General features: G+C 42.6%; 1 protein-coding gene across 1 annotated transcript in view; it reads right to left on the bottom strand.

The window, feature by feature from the left end:
* Positions 1-10,059: 10,059 nt before the first annotated feature.
* Positions 10,060-16,162, bottom strand: part of fam199x (family with sequence similarity 199, X-linked) — a 28,290-nt gene continuing 22,187 nt past the window's right edge. Inside the window, exons 7-8 of the mRNA XM_084331790.1 lie at positions 15,056-15,159; positions 10,060-11,955 (exon numbers count right to left, since the gene is read on the bottom strand). Of these exons, the coding sequence (XP_084187916.1) occupies positions 11,779-11,955; positions 15,056-15,159 (281 nt within the window). The 3' untranslated portion in view covers positions 10,060-11,778. The remainder of the gene's footprint in view (positions 11,956-15,055; positions 15,160-16,162) is intronic.

The raw sequence follows: 16,162 nt of genomic DNA, 5'->3' as shown, positions 1-16,162 counted from the left end.
CCCACGCGTTACTCCTCGCCACTGAGAGATAGAGCTGCGCAGGTGAAAAGATGCGACTGCTGTTACCTCAAGTACCGGAGGGGACTTGTGCTATGTATGACTTAGTCCACATTGCAGCCGGCTTGTGGGAGGCAAGAAACAGCGTTCGTGACAGGGGAGGGTTGAATTGGATGATACGAAATTGGGATGGGAGAAAATATAGAAAAAATGGGAGAAAAAGTGGATAAAAAAAAAATCAAATATATATATTTTTAATATATACAATGTTGTTAATGATGTTAAAAAATAAACAAAATACTTATTTTGGCTTGTTACTCTGTCTCTGTTCCAGTATCACATATTTTCTGAATGTCACTTACTCCCTAAGAACAAAGAAAAAGTAATAAAATGTTGGTGCAAAAAAGGCGTAAGTGACGTTTTGGCTCAAATGTAATATATATATATATATATATATATATATATATATATATATATAAAAATGTATATATATATTTTTTATATGAATTCCTTTGAGCCTAATCTCTATAAACGTGTAGATGGCTACCCAATGCATTATCAGATCACTGTTATTTACTCCTAAAAGGATCATTTGGTATACTATCATCCCGAGCCCCAAGATGGCGATTTAACTCGATGCTGGTTAATAACAAGGAATTCATTACACAATTCAAAGAAGCTCTTTCAGTATTCCTACTGGAGAATGCGAACTCGGTGCAGGACCCCAGAATGTTATGGATGTCGGTAAAGGGTATGATCAGGGCCGGACTGGGGAAATAATTCATACCGGGAGATATAGCGCGAAATATAGCCCCAATCAGGTCACTTTTTAAGCGGGGGTCTGGGGGCCCCCCACCCGGAAATTTTTAGTTACAAAGACTTAATTTCCTGCATTCTGGTGAATTTTAGTGCATGTGAATCACAAACTAATGAGCCAACAATTGCTTAGTACAATGTACTGTTATGAACCTCAAATAAAACTGTTGTGGCACTAGCAATGCTACTCTCTCCACCTTCAAAAAGAAAGAGCACAACATATTTTTCTATTTACTATTAATTATATACAGTTAACCACTCTCCACCTATTCAAACAGAGCAAGAGCACAAAACCATATTCACTTTACTGATGCACTACCCATCAACAGTTAAAATAGCCCTTTACACAAACATTAAATAACAGACCTTTCATTACAATACTATAATAACAGTAGCCACTGCCAGAATAGTGACACATGTATCGCGTGTGGTGAGCACACGCATGCATGCACAACGAAGACAGAAGATTGCGTTGTCTCAATAATTTTAACTATAAAATGAGCTCAAAGTATGAGCTCACTGACTGAAATTTCCAACAAAAAGCATCAATTGTCAAATAATATTGAATTGATCACATTAACTAGACTAGATGTTTTTGAGGAAATTAGAAAGGGAACAACAACTTAACCCTTGTGTCTGATCAGATTCTTATTTTTTTTGATAACTTTGCACTTGCAGTGATTATGTTTGTAGCCAATGTGGCAAAGGTGTGTAATCTTTGAATTATCTTGGAATTATTTTGACTTTCTCTTTCATAAATTGTTTATTCAACTTCAGCCCCAATCATAACCACCACATATAGTTTTTTGTAATGTCAGATTTAACAACTCCCTTCAGAAAAGTGTGCCATTCCATTCGCCGCCTCCGCTGTCAATCAGTTGTATCGCCTGGTCCTGCCTCCACCAATCACAAGCGGCAGCACGGCTCCATTGTGTGTGTGTGATCCGCGTGAGGGAGTCAAACAGATAGTTCTCCAACTCTGTTGCAGACAGTGAAATCCTGGTTGTTCCCCACCCACCTAGGTTATCTAACTATCGCGCCGCGCCGCCGCCACAACTAGAAACAATGGCCTGGCAAATTTTTTTTTTTTTTTTTTTTATCTGTGCAGGCCAGGCCACCGGGAAAACTCCCGGTGCTCCCGATGGCCAGTCCGGGCCTGGGTATGATCAAGGATTTCACGATAGCTTTTCATCCAAAATACGCAAGAATCGATGCTCAAAACTGGCTGAACTGGAAACGCTTTACTCTACGTTATTTACTTCTTTACAATACAACGACTCGGTTCGACTGGAAAATCAAGTTAATGTACTAAAAAGAGAGATTAACGCCATATATAAACAACAATCTGAAATACAAATACGTAGCACAAGACAACAGCAGTACTCTCAAGGTTCTAAACCAAGTCACCTATTGGCTATGCGATTAAGAGTTAACGCAAAATTTGCAGATATAACTACCATTAAAGCACAACAAGGACTTGTTACAGAACCTAAAAAAATAAACGCGACATTCAAGGAGTTCTACTCCAACTTGTATAAATCAGAAACGACCTTCGATCAAAACAAAATGGACACATCTTAATCAAATTAACCTCCCTAAACTTTCAGAGGATGACGCTAAACAGTTAGAAACACCGATCACACTAGACTAGAGGAACTCAGGAAGGCCATATCCGAAATGCAAAGTGGTAAGGCCCCTGGAAGAGACGGTATCCCACCAGAAATGTACCTCTCATGTTGGGACATAATTGGACCCCTATTACTTAATATGATTTTATACTCAGTCAAGGAGGGGAACTTTCATAAGAACGACAATATTGCACTCATAACAGTCCTTAAAAAAGAAGTTATAGACCCTTAAGCCTCCTCGGAACCGACATCAAACTGTACTCTAAGGTATTAGCCATCAGACTTCAAAAGCATATGACGTCTTTAGTTCATCCGGATCAAACTGGCTTCATAAGAGGCCGCTTGATCACTGATAACATAAGACGATTACTACACGTACTAGACGCCAACAAGGACGACACCACACCTAAGGCGATGCTATCCCTGGATGCAATGAAAGCTTTTGACAGGTTGGAATGGTCGTATCTATGGGCAGTATTAGAAAGGATGGGGTTAGGAAAAGGATTCATTGATATGATTAAAGTATTATACAAAGACCCATCGGCCATGATTACAACAGGTATAATCACCTCCGAAATCTTTCCGGTATCACGCTCTTCTAGACAGGGTTGCCCTCTTAGTCCCGGACTTTTCTATTTATCATTAGAACCTTTAGCACAATATATAAGACAATCCCAATCCATAGAACCAATCGTAATCAAGGGCACACAACATAAAATTAGTTTATATGCGGACGACGTAATACTGTTTATGCAAAACCCCAACACCGCAATGCCTCATCTTCTCAAGTTGATAGAGGACTTTGGCGATTTATCGGGATTTAAGATAAACTGGCCGAAGTCGGCTTTCCTTCCACTTAACGCCCCTGCAAAAAAAAATATAACCCTCCCAGAAGAGAGGGTTATACACTAGACATTAGATGGTTAAACACTTTAGATGTTTAGGAGTGGAAGTATTCCCTACCATAAGCCAAACGGTGAAGCACAATTACATAAAAATCCAAAATAAAATCAAATACGACTTTGACAGGTGGTCGAAACATAAAAACTCATTACAGGCACGGGTAATCAATAGTTAAGATGGACGTCCTACCTAGAATCAACTTCATCAGCTCAATGCTACCTTTACCCCCTCCAAAAAATTACACTCTTCCGCATACAAATGTATTTGGAATAACAAACCACCACGTATAAAAAGATCCACCGCACAGAGAAACAAAGCCGACGGAGGTATGTCATTTCCAGATTTTTTCCACTATTTTAAGGCGTACACTTTAAGACCACTGACAACCTGGTTTGATCCCCAAGCATCAGTATCCTGGAGGAATTTAGAAGTAAATATAGTAGCACCACATAGACTGCAGGACATAGTATACACCAAATTATCAATTAAGCAATGCGAACAAAAATGTGGCCCCATTATTACTCATGCGATCCGGATATGGCATGCCCAAGAGGCAACCACTACACATCAAACCCGTAAACAAAAAATATTGTGACCCATTAGTTGTCAGGGCCACTACCACAACAGCGATAACGGGCCGGCCCCTGTCGAACACGACCATCAACCGTGTCGCATGCTCCCCACTGTGGAACATTCGCCAATGCTGTGTAAAACAAAAAACAACCCTGTCTCGACTCTCGGGCAAGCAAGACCTCACAAAAGGTTCCTCCACTGCGTTATATGGCTGGAGTGGGGCAGGCTCCTCCTCCACTGAGGCGTAAGACTTAGGACCCCATCGACAAACCAAGACCTTATCACATATGAGCTCCATTTCAACAGGCCCCTCCACCGATACCGACCTGTCAAAAATAGACTGCAAACCAAAATCAATATGAGAGCTAAGCTCACTGCGCTCAACAGGACAGAACACAGAAGAACAAAAACCATAGATCTCTGATACCACCACAACGCCCATATCCATCCCACCTGGCACTGGTAGTTCAGGATACTGCAAACCGTGAACATCCAGAGTAGGATGCACCGCCTCAGGTACAGCCCCACCGTCCCTGGAACATGGCAATACATCAGTCACAAAAGCGTCTGGAATACCATCCAAAATGGCATCACACAAAATAACATTGTCCTGATCAAAATGGTTGCCACTCATCAGACCAGGTCGCGAAGGCGGCTCCTGCTCCACAGGACACAGGTAACTAGGTTGATTAGCACACCTAGTGCATGGCAGAGAGTCAGGGTGAACACGTGAATCAATGTCAGAATAATCAACTGACATACTGGGACCATCCCTGCCCACAAGTACAATACAGGAACAATAGAGCTACTGTGGGAAGGCTGGCAGCCTAAGCCAGGCCTTGTAGCCTCTTCAACTAGAACGGTGTCACATGAATCAACAGCATCTCTCATAGCATCCTTCCCACACTCATCCTCCAATTAGTTCGTGGCCTCAGCCACCGTACAGGCTGGGAAGACCTTGAGACACTGCTCTGCCAGATCATCTCCTGCCACATGCATATCCGGCACGCATGTCAACTTTGGTTCCACCACCGGGCCTGACACAAAGGCACAATCAAGAGAATCATTATGCAGAGGTACATCCACAGTGTGCTTTCCAAAATTCTCAACAGGTTCACTTTTCAATTCAACAAATAATGTGTCACTAAGTGTAATATCACAAGTCGAAGTATCAACAACATCACTTTTGTCCTTTGATATTGCCCGTGTCACAGCACACACAGGGAACACTCCTGGATGTTTCTGTGTCAGCTCATTAGGGACCTCAGAAACCACAGGAATGGGAGTTACAACTGGAGTAGCCAGCACTTTGTCACCAGCCAAATCATTCCCTAGAATGAAGGACACCCCTCTTATGGGAATGTGAGAACATACCCCCACAACAACATTGCCTGATACTAAGGGAGAGTTGAGTGTGACCGCATGCAAAGATGCATCCACAAATCCACCTCCAAAGCCACGAACAACGACACCGGAATGCAAAGAAGATTTTTCTGAAAACGGCAAAATCCCCTCCAGAATGAGGGACTGAAAAGCTCCGGTATCTCTCCAAATTGTTATAGCATGTTTGGACTCTAGTGCATCAGTCAGGGAAACAAATCCATCCATCATAAATCTTGAGGAACCCTCGAGCTCTTTGTCCACACGTTTGATACTTTCCCCATCACCCTCTAACGTTGGCATCTGTGTTCTGCATACGGTTTCTACCAGAGCCACCGTTCTGACATTTTTCTGTTCAAGCACCGGGCACCCAGCAACGATATGACCAGGCTCTTTACAGTAGAAACATATAATCCCTTCTGGGAATGCACTAGCAGAACCACCCCGCCTAGGAGGTGAAGTTAACTGACCAGCAGACACAGGTTTTGGGAAACGGCCCCCCTGAAAAGGACGCCTATCCCTGGACTCAACACGGTATTCCTCCACAAAAACGGACTTGTGTGTCAACACAAACTCATCAGCGAAGACAGCGGCGTCGCCTATCTTCAATACCCTACGCTCGTTTAGATGAGTGGAAACGGTATCAGGAACACATCTTTTAAATTCCTCTAAGATAATCAACTGTCTAAGCTGCAGGTTCTCCTTCTCTTTTCCAAATTCAACATACGACTGTCCCTCCGACCTGCGACAGCCTCTAAAACGCTGATGATAGGCCTCGGGGACCAACTCATAAGCCCTCAATATGGAAGCCTTAACAAGCTCATAGTCAGCACTTTGTTCAAGGGACAGAGCAGTATACGCTTCTTGCGCCTTACAAACAAGAACACACTGCAGCAGCAGCGTCCAGGCTGTATCAGGCCACTTCAATGTGGTTGCCACTCGTTCAAAAAGGGGAAAATACCTATCCACATCTTTCTCAAAAAAAGGAGGCACCATCCTAATATTCTTGCAGACATCAAAACCGGAACGAGACTCTGAATGCAGAGCACCCGCCTGCAAGGCAGCATGCTTATAATCAAGCTCCTTCTGCACACGTTCGTGCTCTAAGTCCTTCAAGTAACGCTCTTGTTGTAGCTGTCTCTCCTTAAGCTCACGCTCCTTAAGCTCACGCTCCTCTCTCCTCACTCTCTCCTCATGCTCACGCTCCTCTCTCCTCTCCTCACGCTCTTGCTGTAGCTGTCTCTCCTTAAACTCTAACTCTCTAAGCTTCCACTCACCCTCCGCCACCCCAGATAGTAGCGGAGACACGTCAGACAAAGGAGGCTCCTCCACCCTCGCCGCAAGCACGTGCTCCCTAACGAGCAAAGCCCTCAAAGCACCCAAGGCAGTTGGTTTCAAACGCTTCTCACTGGCAGTAAGCTCCACCTTGTAGTGCACAGCAAGCTCCAGAAGCTGTTCCTTGGAAAACCTTTCCAACACCTCATCAGAAGGGTGATCAACAAAATCCTTTATGGAAGCCATCCCTACTGCACCAGCGCCACAACCTGCTCACTTGTCACCAAAAACACCCTAGCATACATTACACACAATTTACCTGAGAACCACTGAAGAACCACGAAGAACCACTGAAGAACCACTAAAGAGCCACTAAAGAACCACTGAAGAACCACTAAAGAACCACTAAAGAACCACTAAAGAACCACTGAAGAAACACTGAAGAACCACTGAAGACCCCTTGTTAGCGTTAGCATGCTAATGCCAATACTAATAACTACAAGGAGACGTGGTGGAAATGTGTGCTCTACTGAGCGCACCTTTCTAGGTTGCAAAAAAATAAAAAAAAACACCCTGAAATAAATAGATGTGTCATATGCGCAGGAGGTCAGGTGCTAACAGGTAGGCCATCCAAACTCTGAGCTACACTAAAAAAAAAAAACACAACAAACAAATTCAAACAGGTGCCCCTTGTAACCTGACTACTACTTACAGCTTCTACATCTAAACTGCAGTCAAACGGCCCACCACATGTCTACCCTAAAAAAAAAACTACATCAGGCCCTACCACACTACCTGTATTTTCTGGCACCCTATCCTACCTACCCTTAAGCTAACGCCCTGTAGACCTAACCCTCTTCAACCACACCTGCTACCAGCCAAAGATCATATTGACCATCCACCTGTCAAGTATATGGTATGGTACAAGACAAGTAGATGGTACTAATCACTTCTATGACTGCCCCAGGAGTAAGTGGTGCACAGGAAGCTAACAAACAACCAGAAAATAATGTCCCTACCTACATGTGGTGTCCACTAAACTATATATTTTAACAGCATATAAGTAGTCAAATCAAATTACAAAGAAATAAGGGCATACTCACCTGTTTGATGATCGGCTCAAGCCCCCACGTTACACAACATGTAACGAGCACCACGACACACCATGCAAAACAAAAAAAACACCAAACAAATTCTAGGGGTATTTGTTTCCAAATTCACTCCCGGATGAGCGCCCAACTGTTACGACCCTGGCTCAAAGGGACGCAACCTATGTGCAAACAGACACCAAAACCAGTGTTTAACCCAAAAGACTACTCTAACAATGAAATACTGGTACAAACTAAAGAACAAAGAATGGGAGAACGTGACAAGTCTCTGTTTCTACACTCTCCTCTAGCCACAGTCAGACTGCATGTGTGACTGAGGGACTGGCTTTAAACTTAGAGGTGTCCTTAACCCAATAGCCTCCAGCTGCAGCACCGGAGCAATTCCCTCACTAGACACTGGCAGCCAGAGAGCACTTTGAGTGCCACCGGTCCGGTGCCCCGGAACCCCGTTGCGTGCCAACACCCACTTCAATGATAGAGCTCTCATATTTGCGAACGCATAAACTATATCTTAAATTATGGCTGTGTCTAATATTGCCGTCGCTTATCAATGACTTGTTTGCAGTCAACATTGTTGAAACGGATTGTTTTTTTAATCTGTTCATTTCTGTTTATACCATTTTGAAAAACGCTAGTTTCATGAAAGTTTCAGAAGAAAATAAAGATTCTGTGATAAACGCCCTTTACTGGAATACACAAAACACGTTGTCATTTTTCGGCCTATTTATGAATCGTTTTCAAATAAACGCTAGATTATCGATAGTATATGTGTACTTATTTTATTTCCTGATCGCACACAGACACACACATATGGCACACGCTGATATATAGGTGAAAATAGCTCCGATTATCCCAAGACTGGTCAAATAGATTCCTTACCTCAGATCAGATGTTCTCCAAAAAGATTATTCCAATTCCTGATCGCCATTCCAAATATCGATCGCTTTTATTGATCCAACGCTGGGTACTGGAAACACACATTTTCCGCTGTTCTGGTGGTGGGCGATGACTTCGATCGTCTCCAGTTACATGTCTGACAAGTAAAATGTGGAAGCAGGACTTTTTTCTCCATGCGTTTCATTCAATCCAATCCAAAGGGGTGCAGTACCATCCGGAGAGACGATAGGGGGCGGTATTTTCCCTGGTTGAGTTCAGACAGATCCCCACTGGTAATGTGAGGCTAGATTGATGAAAAATGAATGGAAATCGATAATAAAAAAATAAACGATATCTCTCGTCGTTGGCACTGAACGGTTGACATGAACTAATGAGAAATCTCGTCGCTGGCACTCATAAAGTGTTAAGGGTTAGGTTTAGGCGCTCATCTAAGAGAGGTTAAGGTTAGAGTGAGAGTCGGGGCTGGTAATCCTTCCTGTAACAAAGCAACAGGCCCTCAACCATAGAGGTTAGGGTTGGGGAACTATTTTACTGTATTGTACCCATTCTGCAATCTGTTAATAAAGTTTTCAATCAATCAATTCCTGGCTGCGACCTTCTCTCCAACCGCACGTCTCAACCGAGCTTGGTCAACGGGGAGGGGCTAGGCCCAATGTGGAGTGACGTCCCCTCTCCGCCAATCAGCGCGTGCTCTCTGTGGTAGAGAAAACATTCAAAAATGTATTGAATATGTGTTTTCTTCTTTTTTACAATAATTTGTGATGCCCATCACAAACACTGGCATTTAAAGGGTAGAAATTCAAAAATGCCTGCACCAGAATGCAGGAAATTAAGTTTTTGTAACAAAATTGTGTGTGTGAGAGAGAGAATGACGGACAATTGCTTGCTGTGTGAGAGAGAGAGTGAGAGTGAGAGAGAATTAAGTACATTTGCTGAAATACAGTTGTTAATTTTCTCACTTGCTATGTGAGAATGTTAGTTATTATGTTCTCAATGCCCCTTGCATTGGATGAGTTGTGTGGAAGCGTAGTTCTAGTGCTATCTCTTTGTAAATTGTGGCTGTGTCTGACAAAAGTTAACAATAAATAATGGTATCGGGAATACATTTGCCTCCTGTGTGAACTGTGCATAGCTGAATAGACTATTTTAACGCCGGTCATATGGTGGTACTTGGAGAGCCAGCTACGTTCTCAGGTGGTACTTGGTGTAAAAAGTTTGAGAACCACTGCCCTAGACTCTGTTACCTAATCGTGTTAACCCTTTCACTACAACACGACAAAGGGTTAACCCTTTCGCTACTACACGACAGAGGGTTATAACCCGTTCACTAGCACACTACAGAAGGTTAACCCTTTCACTACCACACTACAGATGGTTAACCGTGTGTAGTGAAAGGTTAACCTTCTGTAGTGTGGTAGTGAAAGGGTTAAGTCAAGATCATAAAGACGGAGGCAGAGTGAACAGACTTGTGACAACGCGGCTCGGGTCCAGCTGTGGAAGGTCGGTGTGGTTTATTGGTACATTGTACAAGATCTCAAAGCTCACACGTCACTGGCAATGCACAGATCAAACAAGTAAGAGAGAAAATGAAAATGAAGTAAAGTAAAATTAGAATCTGAAACCGACGAGGGAAATACTGGGCCCTTCGGTTATTATTTACAGAGCAGGTCATTTATTTTTTATTAACAACTTCTTTGTTAAATAAGTAGTGTTTGTAAATTAATTAAGTCAGTCGTGAAGAGGTTTGCCGACTGCCGAGTGATGATGATGATGATTAGACATGCAGTGCTTCAGTGCTCCCACTACGCCTTACGGGGGTTAATGGAACCATGACAGTAAGCAGACAGACCGACTTCTCATCCATCTTCTGTTCCTGCACTTTTCTTTTTTGCACATTTCCTCTTTTAAGTGTTTCATGTAATGAATGTCGACTTCCTTTGAAATCCTCCTAGTCTCTCCCGTATCGTATAATAAGTCGAGTCTCTGCTGGACACTTGGCTGCCTGACAAGGAGAGCAGGAGGCTACAGCTTCCGAGTCCAACACCCGCGGTCCAACCCGGAGGAACCGACGGCGACCCGGATGGGCCCGGCTACATTGACCCATCACAGAACGGAGATAATACAGAGGGGAGGCGTTGCTGTACATTGGGTTTGGGTTTTTAATATTGGAACCGAACATATTTTTGCAAACGGACATGCGACGTATCCGCCGGTTCCAAAAGTTCATCCTCTCTGAACTTCTCTCGTCCGTCAAAACAGAGACAACCGTGGCGGAGACGGACACGTCCTCAGCCCTGTACAACAAACGGACACTCCTCGGAAAATAATTAAAGTCAGACGTAGACGCACAGAGACGACGGTTCAATGTAGCTGGGAACCCGTCCGTAAGAGATAGGGTTATAGAGCTCCCCCCTATAGACCGACCTGGAGGAACTCAGGAGAGGAGGCGGAGATTAATCTGTAGCAGGAGTCAAGCTGGATTAGCAGCAGTGGTTCTACCCGGCTATATACGGTAAGTGACTTTTAGAACACGTCTCGATAAGACTCTGAGCGAACGCTCCGTTAGCATCACAGTGCACCAGCGGACTGCCGTTAGCATCACAGTGCACCAGCGGACTGCCGTTAGCATCACAGTGCACCAGCGGACTGCCGTTAGCATCACAGTGCACCAGCGGACTGCCGCTAGCAGTGACTTAGCATTAGCTTGAGGACCGGGCGTGAGCTATTACCACAGGTGATTACACGTTTTCACATTATGTGTGTTAGCGTTAGCCGCGTGTTAAGAGTTAGCTTTCGTGTTATCATTGAGGCATGAGATTGGAATGTGTCTTAGCAGCCAGAGAGACTGTCTAGGCTTCTCTACCGGAGGCTCAAGAGGCTTTCCCGTCTGTCGTAGCGTTAGCGGTGGTTACAGGCCGCAGCCACAGAATCTATTAACGTGTCTATCTTAGCATTGCGTTAGCATCATGGGCGAGCTATGGACTAGTTCCTACTAGTAACATTATGTAATATGGAAATTGAGCACTTTTAATATTGCTCGTGCTTCCACTGTGACCGAACTCCGTGGCCAAAGCCTCAACAGGAAATGTTCTCTTGTCTTTGCGTTGGCGGTAGTTTAGCTTTCTGGGTGAGTGGCGTCGCATTGCTGTGAGAGGCGAGAGAGGGCAGGCGTAGAGGGAGCACTGATTGGTTCACTGGTGTCACATGAGCACGTCCAGCAGGTCGTCTGTGTGGCCCTCCCCCTCCGTGACGCGTAGCGACAGCACCTCCTCGTTCAGGAAGAGGCCGCTCAGATGCTCCTTACGGGCCTGACGCTGCTCCTTCATCTGACGCTTCCTCACGGCCTTCTGCTGGAGCTTCCTCTGCTTAGAGCGCTTCTGCAGAGGGGGGGAGGGGGGGGGGGGGGGAGATGGGGGGGGGAGAGAGGAGGGGAAGAGAGAAAGAGGGGGGGAGGAGAGGGGGAGAGAGAGAGAGAGAGAGAGGGAGGGGAGAAAGAGAGAGAGGGGGGGGGAGAAGAGGGGGTGGGAGAGAGAGGGGGGGAGAAGAGGGTGGGAGAGAGAGGGGGGAGAGGGAGGGAGATAGAGTGAGAGAGAGGGTTAATTATATTGTTTACACCGTTTATTTTCATATTTTTATATTCAGATTTAATTGCATTGCCTTTCTTCCATTACCCTGACCATACCTGTACCTCCCCCCTTGATGGTATTGTGGCAATCAGTCCTGTGTTTGAAAATTCATGATGTAAATTAATGTCTAATAAAGCGGACAGATTCCTTACCCAGGGTTCCCACACTTGCCTTGACATTTTTTTCCATGCTACCTCCTGATTTTCCAGGTACCATATTGAGTGATGATCTATAGGCCCCTGAAGCTTTCCGCCCCCATCCGTGCCCCCCTCCCCCCACACACACAACCCCCTAGGACACCTGACTACTTACTTGATTTAAAAGATGTGCCAGTCAAGGCTACATTGTAAATGCTTAGAGATTATGTCTTATTGATAATATCAATGGATGAAATAATGCAACAAGCTGTAGATGAAAAACTATTTATTGAACTGGAACTTTGAAACACATGAGCACTGGGATTGATATATGTTCTCTCTTCCACTCCTCTCCTATCTCATCCTGTCCTCTTCTCTCCACACCTCCCCTCTTGTGTCTGCTCCCGTCTTCTCTTCCTACTCTTCTCAACTCATCTCCACTCCCTTTTCCTGTCATCCTCTACTCTCTTCTCCTCCTCTTTCATCTTCGCCCCTCTTCTCTTCCTCCTCCCTCTTTCCTTTATTTATTAGTCTTATTAGATTATGAGTCTTACGTAGAAGGGGTAGTATGCCTACTCTTCTTTTGTAAATCAAACTAATGAACCTAAAAGGGAAAACATAAGGCTGGTTCCCCTGTGGTTCCTCAGTACAGAAACCCCACTAGTAAGCTTAGCTTAACAGTATAGATGTATAGAATCAGTCTAGGCATGATCAATGATTTTTCAAAAATGTCTCACCCCAAATGTTCCTATTTAGTAGTATAATCTTTTTTAAGAAGAAAAACGAAAAATCCCAAAATAGCTAAAAGTAGATATAAGAATGAATGTTACAAAATGTATCAAGACTAGACTATTCATGTCAACTAGTATAGAAGTAATGTCACAGCCTAATGTGAAAATGTATTGGTAGTTAGCTAGCAATGCAAGCTAGCCAACACTAGCTAGTTAGTTAGCAAACTGAATGTTGGCTAGCAAGATTGTGCTCCACGTCATACCTTTCTCAACGGTCCCGTATTTCAAACTTCTCTCCCGCCGTCCTCCCGTTAAAATATTTTCCCGTATTTCCCCATTTCTTTTTATTTATACAAAGTGGCTGCAATTCCCCTCTGTGACGATAGGTGGCAGCAGTGTAGATTAGACTGTTAGCAGAGGATGTCAGACCGGAAGACGGTTCCCAAGAAAATGTCGGGCAAAGTGGGGTTGTTCCCGGAGAGCTCACTCTCGGCCGTGGTTTCTCAGTGTATAATGTATGGTGCTCTCCCTCAACATGCGAGTAGGGTGAGACAACACCATTCTTTAGTCCAAATAATACCCTACTTTATACTATATTATTGTCATTTGTTTAATGTAAAGTCAGTCTTACATTGGCACTGCTTTAACGTTGCATTTACCCATAATCCATTGCTGTATTAGACCCATGTGCCAGTATAACTTTTGTAAAGTAATGAAGCGCAAATGTAAAGTTAATCAATACACAATGAAACAATATCTTTATCTATATCACATGTCAAAACTACTTTAATAAAACAAGATTTCCGTTTTTCATTTCTACTCATTCATCCAAAACAAGACAGACTGTAGATGTCAAGGCTCCCGTGTTGGCTGGGAAATGCATGTATTTGAGCCTTCTATTGAGATCGCGAGTAACGTTATTATTCCTGAAGTCCACCAATCCGAAACTATATCACCAAGTTGCCTGCATAAAATTCCAACATACCATATAGGATGCCAAGAGGGTTTTTATAAACTCATCTTAATTTTGTGCTCAATAGTTTCATTTTATTACTATTTTACACATCATACAATACAATTGTCCAGGACAACTGTTTCTATTTCCATGTAAGTGTTCACTTTTGCTCAGTTTCCATGACTTTTCCATACCTGGAAAATGAAAAAATGTATTCCATGTTTTCCAGGTACCGTGGGAACCCTGTTACCATGTCTAATAAAGCAGACAGACAGATTCCTTACCATGTCTAATAAAGCAGACAGACAGATTCCTTACCATGTCTAATAAAGCAGATAGACAGGTTCCTTACCATGTCTAATAAAGCACAGACAGGTCCTTACCATAACGTCTAATAAAGCAGACAGACAGGTCCTTACCATAATGTCTAATAAAGCACAGACAGGTCCTTACCATAACGTCTAATAAAGCACAGACAGGTCCTTACCATAACGTCTAATAAAGCACAGACAGGTCATTACCATAACGTCTAATAAAGCACAGACCGGTCCTTACCATAATGTCTAATAAAGCACAGACAGGTCCTTACCATAACGTCTAATAAAGCACAGACAGGTCCTTACCATAACGTCTAATAAAGCACAGACAGGTCCTTACCATAATGTCTAATAAAGCACAGACAGGTCCTTACCATAACGTCTAATAAAGCACAGACAGGTCCTTACCATAACGTCTAATAAAGCACAGACAGGTCCTTACCATAACGTCTAATAAAGCACAGACAGACAGGGTTATTATTACCATAACGTATAATAAAGCAGACAGACAGGGTTATTATTACCATAACGTCTAATAAAGAAGACAGACAGGTAATTACCATAATGTCTAATAAAGCAGACAGACAGGGTCATTATTACCATAATGTCTAATAAAGCAGACAGACAGGGTCATTATTACCATAATGTCTAATAAAGCAGACAGACGGGGTCATTATTACCATAATGTCTAATAAAGCACAGGTTCCTTACCTTGGAGTCACGGATGCGCTCAGCAGCACTAGACAGGTTCCCATCACTGTGAGCTCTGCTGATGTTGGTCACACTGCCTCCACTACAGACTGAGGCTGGTCCACCTGTAGGCAACACATACTGGTTAGGGATGGGCATTTTAAAGAAAAATCCAGATCGATTGATCGCATGCTATACTCGATTGATCGTGTATTACTCGAAAAGAAAGAAAAAAGAAAATATTAGAATACATTTTTTTCTTTTACTTATTTTTGTTCATTCACGTATATATGTGTAAGGAAACCAACAAACAGTTATAATCTTACACATACATGTGAAAAGATGTGTAAAAAAATATAAAATATATATATATTTCTTTTCATAAAAATTTATAATTTCGATTATTTTTATTTGGATTTTTCTCACAGCTACGATTACTCACGCCCATCCATAATACTGGTAGTTATTATGTCTGGTATGATACTAGTAGTTATTATAATGTCTGGTATGATATTAGTAGTTATTATAATGTCTGGTATGATATTAGTAGTTATTATAATGTCTGGTATGATACTAGTAGTTATTATAATGTCTGGTATGATACTAGTAGTTATTATAATGTCTGGTATGATACTAGTAGTTATTATAATGTCTGGTATGATATTAGTAGTTATTATAATGTCTGGTATGATATTAGTAGTTATTATAATGTCTGGTATGATACCGGTAGTTATTATAATGTCTGGTATGATACTAGTAGTTATTATAATGTCTGGTATGATACTAGTAGTTATTATAATGTCTGGTATGATATTAGTAGTTATTATAATGCCTGGTATGATATTAGTAGTTATTATAATGTCTGGTATGATACTAGTAGTTATTATAATGCCTGGTATGATACTAGTAGTTATTATAATACTGGTATACAATCTTTACTAAGGGCATTAGTAAAGATTAGGGGTTTAAGTTGAAGTTTATTTGGATCCCCATTAGCTACAAATGGCAACAGCTACTCTTCCTGGGGTCCACAAAAAACAATAAATACAAACAAACATAATTAAAAATAAAACCAACAATAACAAACATACGAAACACTATACATAATAATCAAACAACCCCCCCCCC

The sequence above is a fragment of the Notolepis coatsorum genome, assembly GCF_963971535.1.
Source record: "Notolepis coatsorum genome assembly, chromosome: 16".
NCBI lineage: Eukaryota > Metazoa > Chordata > Actinopteri > Aulopiformes > Paralepididae > Notolepis > Notolepis coatsorum.
This window is presented reverse-complemented; position numbering and strand designations above follow the sequence as displayed.